The sequence below is a fragment of the Lolium perenne genome, chromosome 5 (genome assembly GCF_019359855.2).
Source record: "Lolium perenne isolate Kyuss_39 chromosome 5, Kyuss_2.0, whole genome shotgun sequence".
NCBI lineage: Eukaryota > Viridiplantae > Streptophyta > Magnoliopsida > Poales > Poaceae > Lolium > Lolium perenne.
In genome coordinates, this window is record NC_067248.2 from 47867317 (window position 1) to 47879078 (window position 11762).

Genomic DNA, 11762 nt, shown 5'->3' on the forward strand with positions numbered 1-11762 from the left:
AGGCGGGCCCACACCACCCCATGGCGCGACTAGGGCCTGGGCCGCGCCAAGGGCAGGTGTGGCCACTTCCTGGCCCTCCTTCGTCTGCCCTCTGGACTCCATCTTCGTTACATTAAAATAGGAACTTTGGCTTTTGTTTCATCCAATTCCGAGAATATTTCCTGTACAACTTTTCTGAAATACAAAACAGCAAAAAACAGGAAACTAACACTGTGGCATCTTGTTAATAGGTTAGTTCCGGAAAATGTATAAAAGTGCAACAAAGTGTAAACAAAACATATAGAAATTGGTATAAAACAAGCATAGAGCATCAAAAATTATAGATACATTTGCAACGTATCAGCATCCACCGGCAGTGTCGGCCACCATTTCTTCTTTTTGGGGGATCGATTTCAATGGGATGCACACTTACTTCATCTGCAACACTTAGCATATTGATAAAATATCACCGGTGTTGTTGCCAAACACACAAAACCCTAGAGATCATGATATGTCTTTTCTGTAATTTCTAGTCTCTTATACCCCACAAGTTTCATGCATCCCACAAAATTTGAAGGATCGTGAAAATCTACGCAAAAGATAAAACATGCTACTAATAAGGGAGTTTGGATAGTCTGAAAGCCAGAGGTACCATTCGAAGAAGCAAGGATAACACAAATGCCGGAAGTCCTAGAATTTGTTTGTGGTTTACTATGTGTTTAAAGTCGAGGAGAAGGAATACAACAAAAGAAATAATTATTTATGTTGCTTTATAAGTAAAATAATAATGATAAATCACTTTGATGTGAAAGGAAAAAATCTGGAAAGGTAAGAATATAATTTGAGCAGAGAGGAGGGATGGAGGCAAGGAAGAGAAGGCTAGGGTTTGACCGGGAGAAGATAGAAGAGGAGGCGATGGTGAGGGTGAGTTCGGGTGAGCGCCTCTACGGAGTGTCAGGAGCGGTCTTTTCACAACGTGTAAACAGTAGTGGTCTCTGTGTTGTGATATGAAATCACATATAGGGCCATTAACTTTTACAGGAGATGAGTCACATTGCGGTAAAAAAAACATTTTCACAGTCCAGAAGGATGGCCGCGATGAGTTGCATCTTATATCTGCACTCGCGCCAGGGGTGGTCTCAGCATGCGGGTAAGTCCTCATGCTTACACCATTGATTAATAATGTTTTTATTTGATAAGGCTTATAGAAATGGACAAACGGTGACCAATGACTCAATAAATACCAAGAGGGGAGGGAAAGAAAGTGAAACTAGCTCAAGCAAATGATATTTTGTAATAAAAACAAAGTTTGTTTGATGTCCGTTTAATTCCTTTCAATAGAAGTAAGGCACATTGTCAAATCTCTTGAAAGAAATACGTAAATGCTGGAGGAATGTTTTTGTGTGTGCTACTTTCTATGGTAAATGTTAGGACAAGTCAACTATTGAGCGATACACATTCAGGTGATCCTAGAGATAGAGACCCCTCAAAGCCGATTAAATAGTGTGAAACCCAAATTATAATTAAACCTCTGTGGAAACCATGTTAAAAGCTTTCATAAATTCTCAACAAAAAAAACTTGGTATCACAAAAGTGATATTCTACAAACATGCATAATTTTAAGTACAAACTCATATTTGTCTGGGATCTAAGGGACAAATAAGTCGCGCATAACGCTGAACGGTGATGGTATTTTATTTTTCACTATCCATTGCCAATTTTGAATTTTCAAACCTCCTAATTGAGTTTGATGTAGAAGTTGAGATTTTACATGTTATTAGAACATCACCTCGCAATCATTCATAGTGTTATTTTAATAAATTTTAGAGTAAATTCCAGTTTTTCTCCCTACTTGTAAAATTTTGACATTAATTACCCCATTTAGATTTTTTTCATCCTAATTATCCTATTTAGCAAAAGTTGTGCCAATTTTTACCCCTTTCGATTTATGTACCTCTATGCCATCAAACTACTGACTGCAAAGAGCATCCACTGCTATTCTACCCCCAAGAAGACAAGATGCGCGGTGGCACAATCTTCACGTGACGACGGACGACAATGCAGGTGGCGATCTTGACAAAAATAACCTATTTGTGAAAGAAAAGCAAAGAATGACCCTCTGACAAACTATTTCACCGGACTAACCCTTTTGTGTGGCGCCCTTGCCATCGGCGCCACACCTCACCGTGTGGCGCCCATGCGAACGGCGCCACACATCCATGCTGACGTGGCGTGGTCGACACTGCGCACCGTTGACCAGCCGACGTGGCAGGGATGTGTGGCGCCGTTCGCATGGGTGCCACACTTTGAAAGTGTGGCGCCGCTCGGAAGAGCGCCAGGCGCCGCTCGGAAGAGCGCCACACATCCACTTAAGTGTACCGCCGCGAGCCGCCCTAGCCCGACCCAGTCCATCCTCTCTGTTTCTTCTTCGGCTCAAGAACAGCACGCCCCGGCCCCGGCGCTGAGCCTCCCTTATGCGCTCAACCTCCTTAGCCACCTCCTCTAGGTGCATCCTATTGGCCCTCTCCCTCGCTAGTTGAACAAAAGTTGCACGTTCCTCCGGAATTTTTCCTTCCATACCCGCTCCCGTTTGGCCTGAAGCTTCTCATTCCTCTTCTTCTCGCGCCATAGGTATTCCTCATACTCCCTTTGCATACAGGCACGGTCGGCCATCTTCTTGTCTTCCTCCTCCTTCTTCTTCCTCCCAATTTCTTCCGTCTCCCTCTTCCGCACCGTCCTCACAACCTCCTCCCAAACGGACTCCTCCTTGTCATTGCCCTCTCACGCCTCTTCCCATTGATGGGTTGAGTTGCCATACCTGAAACAAAATTGAAAAAAACCAAAGTGAGTCACGGAATTGGAAAATAGAAAGTACAATACAATTAATATATTGGAGACACATACAGAAAAGGCCCCGCTAGTTATCCTAGCATACTACCGCCCCGACGTCCACCATGGCGACCTCTAGTAAGCCCTAGATGAATCCTTGGTTGCCTTGGGGCTTGTTGCCTTGGAGCTTGTTGCCTTGGGGCTTGTTGCGAAGGAGATTGTTTCCTTGGGGCTTGTTGCGAAGGAGCTTGTTGCCTTGTACCTTGTTGCGAAGGAGCTTGTTGGCTTGGACTTTCATGGCTTGGAGTTTGTTGTCTAGGACGTTGTTGGCTCGGAGGTTGATTTGAAGCTTGTTGGCTACTTGATTGTTGGCTTGTACTAGCATCATTTCCCTTTGACTTCTTGCCATTTGAACATTTTCTTCTGTTGTGCCCCTTACTATTGCATGATCCACAATTAGTTGGCTCGCGAGCCTCTTGGAATAATTTGTTTCCCAAATGACCCCATCTATCCATATCTCCATGATACCTCTTTGTCTTTCTTCTTCCACATTTCACAACCTTCCATTCCGGATCTGGCCAAATTTGGACTCCATGATACTCCGGCCATTGTGATTGGTCCAAGTAGGGAGAAAACCTTGGATCCCATGTCCTTTTTGTGGCTTCGATGGAGAACTCGGACTCCCGAACGGTGAGCGGGTGATTATAGTCCACACGTCTCACTACTAGGAAAAAGGCAATTAGTGGCGCACCACTTTTACCCATCAGTGGCGCACTAGTGGTGCGCCACTGCTATCACGCCACTGCTAACTTTTAGTAGTGGCGCACTAGTGGTGCGCCATTGCTATTTGGCTTAGCAGTGGCGCACCAGGTAGTGCGCCACTACTAGCTTCATGGTGCGCCACTCCTAAACGTCTGAGGTGCGCCACTGGATAGAAAAAAGGTGCGCCACTACTAAAATTTGAAATTTCTAGATCTGGATCTGGATCGGGATCTGGATCTGGATCTGGATCTGGCACATTTTGTTTCGATTTTTTTGGCTCGTTATTTTTTCTCGTTCTTGTTGCTAGAATTATTTGTGCAATGTTCATTCTCATTTTTCTTAGCTTAGCCGCCGGTGATGATGGATGAGGGACGTAGGAGAGGTGAAGAGAGGTGAGGAGTGTAGGAGAGGATGAACAAGAGGACGAAGGCCAGAGGTAATGGAGGCTAGAGGGTCGCCGGAGGGTCGTCGGAGTGTAAGGTCACCGGAGGTCACCATAGTGGAGGAGCTCGCCGGAAAGTAAGGTCACCGGAGCTCGACATAGTGGAGGAGGTCGCCGGAGTGAAAGGAGGAGAGGAGAGGAGGAGGTCGCCGGAGTGAAAGGAGGAGAGGAGAGGAGGAGGTCGCCGGAGTGAAAGGAGGAGAGGAGAGGAGGAGGTCGCCGGAGTGAAAGGAGGAGAGGAGAGGAGGAGGTCGCCGGAGTGAAAGGAGGAGAGGAGGGAAGAGGAGGAGAGGAGAGAAGAGGAGGAGAGCAGGAGGAGGAGAGGAGAATGAAAGCAGGAGAATATGTGGAGGAGGTGGGAGGAGGGAGGAGGGAGGAGGGGGTTAAGTGGCCGGTTCCTCCCATTTTGAAATTCGTGGGCGGGAAGCTTAGCAGTGGCGCACCAAGGCATGGGTGCGCCACTGGCTATTTTTTTTCTATTTTTTGCCCAAAATCTAAAACCTGAAAAAAGTCCTGTTTCTGTTTTTCAATTGAGGAATCCATTTTTTTGTCCAAACGGCTGTAGGCCGTTGAATTCGAATAGGAAATTTCGCGTAGATAGATTTTGATATAAAAAAGTTTTTCATCGGAGGTCGTATGCAACCAGAAAACCCGTTTTACCGAAAGATGACGCCATTTTGCATAATATATCAAAATTCATTTTTTTTAAAATTTCACTAAACCTAGATGACATATTACATGGGCATCTCCAAGGATTTTATTTTTTGAAATTTCTATCTATTTCTTTTATTTTTTCCAAACCCGAAAAGGCGATTGCGATCCACGGGGGGGGGGCGTGTGGAAATGTTTAGGCACCACTCCATCATCCCCTTTACATAGCAATGGCGCACCATGTAGAGGTGCGCCACTGCTACATAAAATAGCTGTGGCGCACCTCTACATGGTGCGCCATTGCTATGTATAAGGCTGGGTCAAACCCATGGTCAAACTTAGTGGTGGCGCACCACAGAAGAGGTGCGCCACTACTACATTTTTAATAGTGGCCCACCACTTTCCGGTGCGCCACTGCTAAGTAGTAGTGGCGCACTGCCCTCCTGGTGCGCCACTAACACCCATCTTACGGCTAGGCCTTTTCCTAGTAGTGTCTAGTGTGTGCGGTTGTGAGCAAGTGAGAGCAAGATGGCCTCCTACATGTGCATTCACATGTCTTTAGGGACACACGGAAAGCCCGGCCTCCGTGTTGGACACCACCTTGTGTGGTGCCTCCCGGATCATTCACTTGGTAAACGGACCAACGTTGCTCGGAGTTGATACACATTGTCTTCCAACGGGTGTGCATTCCAAACCCCACATTATGTCTTCCCTCTAGCTCAACACCATCATTTCGCCCATTCCAATTCAACTCAATCCTCACTTGTGCTACCACCTCGGCAAAGCTAGGGCTACGGTCAAACACCAAGTCAACCTCTTCCGGTTCTGGCTCTAGGTTTCCCTTCAAAAAAACATCCTTGTCCACATGATGAACATGAATAATTCTTTCCATCCCCCTAGCATAATGTGAGCAACACATACATACATGTGTTCATTAGTTACCATAATCAACACAAATCAACCTAGGGTTTCTACCCATACAACCTAGCCCTACCACTTGTCCTACTTCAACAAACCCTAAGATCCAACCAAACCTACATCCACCCTCAAATCAACTTAGGGTTTCATATCTAGGATTTCACATGTAGATCCAACCAAATCCATCAATTCATTGGATGAAAAGAAGGGGAACGGAGGAGATTACCTCAAGGAACGGATTGGGAACGATCTCCACGGACAGATCTGAGGAAATACAAGGGATTTGGGTAGGGATTTGAGGAGGGGGGAGGGAGAGAGAGTCGGCCGCCTTGTTCTGGAGCGGGTGAAACAGAGAGAGGGGTATGGCTGGGTCAGGCTCGGGCGGGCGCGGGCGGTACACTTAAGTGGATGTGTGGTGCCCTTCGGAACGGCACCACACTTTCAATGTGTGGCGCCCATGCGAACGGCGCCACACATCCTGCCACGTCGGCTGGTCAACGGCGCGCAGCATCGACCGCGCCACGTCGGCATGGATGTGTGGCGCCGTTCGCATGAGCGCCACACAGTGAGGTGTGGCGCCGATGAAAAGGACGCCACACAAAAAGGTTAGTCCGGTGAAATAGTTTGACCAGAGGGTCATTCTGTGCTTTTCTTTCACAAATAGGTTATTTTTGTCAAAATCGCCAATGTAGGTCGTGTTCGCCAAGCTGCTATGTGATCCAGTGATCGAACCGTCGCACATATGTCCTATCAGTCTATGAGAGTATTAAGCAACTCTACGCGTGAGTGTGCTAGGTGCAGTTTGAATAAAAACGAGTTATTAGCTTTTGCTTGATCAATGGATCAGGAGTGGAAGACAGGACCTGTTCTACATGGTAGAATACATCAGCATGTCTATGAGAGAAGTAGTTGCACACTCTATGGTACAGTAGCGTGATTAATTGTTTGATTTGCTTTTTTCTATAATAGTTACAGAATTAAATAAATTGGCACATGAATGAGCCTAACACTCTGGATCAATCGATAAAAATGCTCACAAAATCTTAGAAGGGGTAAAAAAATGGTATAACTTTTTGCTAAATGGGGTAATTAGGATGATTTTTTAAATGGGATAATTAGTGTCAACAATTTCAATGTAGGGGGTAAAAACTGGAATTTACTCTAAAATTTAGAAAGTTCGGAACATAGCTCTCACTTAGTACTCACCCGGTTTTATCGTAGTTTTGTTTTCGCGGGATATTTTCTCACTAAGACGCAGCTCACACTACGATGTGACGATCAGAAGATATGGTTGAAATTTTAATGGTGTGTGTGTATCCCCGTTGGTTGTCAATGACCTCCCTCTTCGTTAAAATAATTGAGCGAACGTTGTGGGGACTGACAGCGTGCATCACTTTGAAGAGGAATTGATAGATGAGGATGAGATGATCCAACACCGAGCTAGCACGCGAGGCACGTTTTTGCTCTCCGGCGCCAGAGGAAGCCGATCGTGACATGCGTGTCCATCTGATTCAATTATTTTGGACGTGAGACAATCTGATCCAGTTGGGCAATTTGCAGTGGAATTGTTTGTGATCTGCGCGGCTCGCGTGCGCGGTTCTATATTCCCAGTGGCATGAGAAGCATCGTTTTCGTACGGTGCGATCACACACCGTGCTTATTTAGTCCTCAGAGGCTGAGATAGAGGTTAGTGCTAGACGAGACGTGCAAAAGGAGTGGTCGAGTTCGATTTAGTATGTACATATATCTAAATTTAGATAAATCTTTGATAATTTTTGTGAGACGGAAAGAGAGTACTTTGCTGATGAAAGAAGCTGATAGAAACACGACCTGGATGCGCTTTGCTGAAGGAACACAACTCCTAGTCAATCAACGCACATTTGGCACTTCACCGCAATCTTACAAGCGACCCAAATAATATCGTGACATACTTTTTATAGTACTTCAAAATATATCTCAGATTTATCGGGGAGATAGTCAACATCGATTAACACATGTCCGTCTGATCATTCCACATCCATGTGTGCACTTTATATAACCAAGCTAATTGTCATCGTTCTTAGTCACTCTCTCAATTTGTTGGAGATTTAGATGTACTTTCTCTTTTTTTTTAAAAAAAAGAGAGGGTCTAAGCCCCCTGGTTCCATTAAAATGCAAGGTCGTTTAGGGCATGTATAGTGGTTATACCTTAAGAATGTCACCTAGACGCGAGAAAAATGAGAAAAAAAAAAGGTTTGCTTCTTTTAGCTAAGATATCATCTTTTAGCAACAATCTTTCTCACCATATATTTAGAAATGTATCATTACTAGTGAATAAGCCTAAAAAACAATTCATTGTACATCAAGTTTTCTTGTTATATCTAGATTACGTGGCTGAATTAAGATAAGACGGTCTTAACAGCCATTGTTCATGCACTTACATATTTCACGAGCCCGAGCAGATTTAGATATATCTATATATAAAATGTGTAAATACATCTAAATCAACTATAACTTATATATGGCGGAGGAAGTACATTATACTGAATTAATCTACTTCCACTGATGCAAATTACTCCCTCCGTCCCGGTTATAGGGTTTACGCGTATTTCTAGGTCGTAAATTTGACAATGATAATATAACATATATAATACAAAATATATATCATTAGAAAGCTCACATGTTCTACTTTTAAATGATATAATTTTTATATTGTACAATTAATACTATGTTGGACAAATTGACTCAACTACTAGATACATCTAAATTAATTGACTCAACTACTAGATACATTAAAGTTGGTAATATTCCATCATGCCCAAAATATGTTGCATAAAAGATTTGGTCAAAGTCAAACTTCATTAAATTTAATCATATATATTGATAAAAATATAAACATATACAATAAAATAATAATATTTTTAAAATTGTTATGAAATGTATTTTCATATTATATGCATTTGATATGGTAGATCTTTGTATTATTATCTATATTCTTGATCAAAATTTTCACAGTTTAACTTGCACGACAAATTATGCATAAGATAAAATGGATAGGAGCGAGTATGAATCGGAGAAAGTAGTACGGAGTATTATTTTGGCAAACTAATTTAGTTCGGCAAGAAGTCTACGGAATGGATTCCATTTTGAGATAGCTGCAAAAGAGTTTAACCGTACTGACAGGTAACTAACTGCGGCACAATCTTCCTGCACTTTGTTTGCTAAAGAAACAATTTTAATCCATACACGGCGAAGATAACTAGTAACTGGCTTGTGCTGAAGATAACTATAACTAGCTTGTGCTGAATAAATTATCAACAACACTCGTTGCTCAGAAAAAAATCTGCATCCAGAATAACTCACAATGAAATCCAAACAAAACTACTTGTACTACTATAGCTACCCTATTACAAAAGTTGAGGGAGTACTCAGAATTCAGCAGCAGTTGCTGCGCTGCTATGATCAACACAATCATCAGGAGTTCACAAAATAACTCACTGTGTATGCCAAAATAAATTTACTGAAACTACTGTACTACAACAAGTGTACGTAAGTATGTGCAGATACAAATCGCGACGGCCACTCCGCGCGCGCGCGCGAGTGCTACTCGGCCTTACCGGTGGGCACCTCCTCCTCGGCGGCGGGAACGTTGTCAGCAGGGAGAAGGACGGCGCGGACGTCCTCAACGTCGTTGTCGTCGTCAGCCGACGACGACGATCCGTGGAAGCTGTCGGACGGCACGGGCGTCAGGAACTCGACCCAGCCGGTGGTCTTGAGGTGCTCGAGGCCGAAGTACATGGCGACGCCCGCGGCGGCCACGGCGCCGCTGACGACGAAGGTCCTGGCCGTGGCCAGGCACATGACGGTGGCGATGAGCGCCACGGGCGGGACGCACATGGCGGCGGCCCCCTTGGAGCCGAGCGGGATCCGGTAGGGGCGGGGCAGGTCCGGGTCCTTGAACCGCAGCTTCACGAAGGCCGCGAACACGGCCAGCATGCCGAGGCCGTACAGGAAGTTGAGGAACTCGATGATCTCCTGGAAGCTCATGAAGGAGAGCACCACCACCCCCGCCGCCGAGCACAGGATGCTGTACGTCGGAGTCCCGTGCCGCGACCTGACAATGCGTCGCGAGAAAAAAGAATGAGGATTTCTGTTTGTTCTCGATCAGAACTATGTACACGAGATTCAGAGAGTTGGTTACCTGCGGGCGAAGATGGCGGGGATCATGCCCATCTCGGCCATGCCGAGGAGCTGGAAGGAGTCGCTGCTCATCTCGGCCTCGAAGAGCCCCATGTTGGACATGGCGGCGGCGGCCTGGATCCAGACGCGCAGCCAGGGCCCGCCGATCCGCTGCCCGACCTCGGAGAAGAAGCCGTCCGTCCACTCCGCCGCGGTCTCCGCCGGCAGCGCGCCGGTGCCGGCCAGGAGCGGGATGAGGTAGGCGCCGACGACGAGCCCCACGGCGCCGAAGACCGCCTTGGGGAACGTCTTCCTGGGCTCGTCGACCTCGCCGGCGAGCGTGCTGGCCTTGTCCCAGTAGTTGAGGTTCCAGAACATGGAGTTGAAGTAGCCGCGCGTGTCAATGGCTTTCGGATTGACCGCGAGCCAGCGGGAAGGGCGGATCTTGGGGATGGCGAGCGCGGTGAGCGCGACGAACGGGGAGAGGGAGAAGGCGGTGAGGAAGAGCGCGGAGAGGCCGACGAGGTGGAGGCCGCGGTAGTTGAGGTAGGTGAGCGCGGCGGTGAGCGCGAGCACGGCGAGCGAGCGGAGCGGGCCGGGCAGCGCGAGGCCGCCGGAGCGGAGGTAGTCGAGGAAGAGCACCGGGTAGAGCGCGTTGTCGAGGGTGCCGGACGCCCACTTGGTGAAGCCGACGAGGAAGGCCGCCGTGGGGCCGAACGCGGCGGAGACCCACGCCACGTAGCCGGCGTTGGTGGGGAACGCGGAGGCGAGCTCCGCGGTGATGAGCGCCTCGGGCAGGGACCAGAGGACCGGGAGGATGAGGAAGCCGAGGAGGGGCAGCAGCGCGCCGCCGCCGGCCCGGACCGAGTCCTCGATGCCGAACGGGCCGCCCGAGACGTCGTAGAAGATGAGCGCGATTAGGGGGAGCACCGTCAGGGGGCGCCGCCGTGGCGGGGATTCGGCATCGATCCCTCCGCTGCCGCCGCCGGTCATCGGGTCAACGGCCGGGCGCCGCCGCCCGCCCGCGCGCGCGCGCGACGAGGGAGCGGAGGTGATCTGGAGAGGCGTGCGAATTGGGAATGGTTTCCTTCCGTGTTGGGTGGTCGTTGCGACCGCGAGAGATATTATCGGCCGATTTGGGAGGATTGCAATGCGGGACCCAGATTCAGATGAAGAATCTTCTCTTCTGTACGTAATTTCTGTTGGAGGAGGTCGGAATCCGGATCAACCCGCATGTCGGTGCAGAGAAAACCTACAATTTGTGGCTGAAATTTCTCTAAAAACAGTATCATAGGATTTGTTTCTGAAAATATTTTTTGTTGATCCTTTGATCCATATGATGGGAAATCTTAGAAGTCGTTTGGAAACCAGGCTTTTATTTCGTTTGTAGCATTTTGAAATGAATACATGTATTCATTTCATTTACATTGTAATTTCAGAAATAAACACTTATTTGGTTGCCACAGGAATTGCAAATGACAGCAGAATTCAATATTGAATTTGTAGATGGCTTTCATAGAAAAACGCAAATGACAGGTTTCAACTTGGAATTGTGTTTACCCATGGAATCATTTTGCTGGATTTTCTAAATGAAATGACGGTCCAATTCGGTGGCAACAAACAGCTCGCCTATGAAATTTCAAAATGAATTCCAGGATTTCAGGCCCAAATGATGGATACCAAACGACCTCTTAGAAATGTTTTCTAAGAATTCACCCGTAATCTTTCTCGCAGAAGAAATTACATTGGCTCAGCTATTTTGGTAGAGTTTCTATTTATTTTTCCTGTGATGTCAAACAATATTTGAATCAGATTCCAAATTCCTGTAGTTTTCTCATTCTCTGCCTACCAGACACACTATCTTTTTTTGCAAATAGAATTCTAGAATTAGAAGAAACATCAAACAATATGAAGACCTTAATAAAAACAAATATTACAACAAAAATTCTCGAGATGCCCTCCATTTTCATCCTCCAGACCATGCATGACACAATTTTAAACACGTGACAAGATTAACAATACC

The 11762-nt window shown here is 46.4% G+C and overlaps 1 protein-coding gene across 1 annotated transcript; it reads right to left on the reverse strand.

The window, feature by feature from the left end:
- Positions 1 to 9063: 9063 nt before the first annotated feature.
- On the reverse strand, positions 9064 to 10821 carry LOC127299086 (probable polyamine transporter At3g19553). Its single transcript, XM_051328982.2, has 2 exons — positions 9762 to 10821; positions 9064 to 9674 (listed from the first exon to the last, which is right to left on the reverse strand). Exons 1-2 carry the CDS (start codon positions 10730 to 10732, stop codon positions 9164 to 9166), a joined length of 1482 nt encoding a protein of 493 aa, XP_051184942.1. The 5' UTR covers positions 10733 to 10821; the 3' UTR covers positions 9064 to 9163.
- Positions 10822 to 11762: the final 941 nt, after the last annotated feature.

Excerpts from the sequence above, each read along its gene's own strand:
- LOC127299086 (XM_051328982.2), bottom strand. The coding sequence starts at position 10,732 with ATGACCGGCGGCGGCAGCGGAGGGATCGATGCCGAATCCCCGCCACGG. Across the intron at positions 9,675-9,761 it reads CCCGCCATCTTCGCCCGCAG|GTCGCGGCACGGGACTCCGA; the intron begins GTAACCAACTCT and ends ACGCATTGTCAG.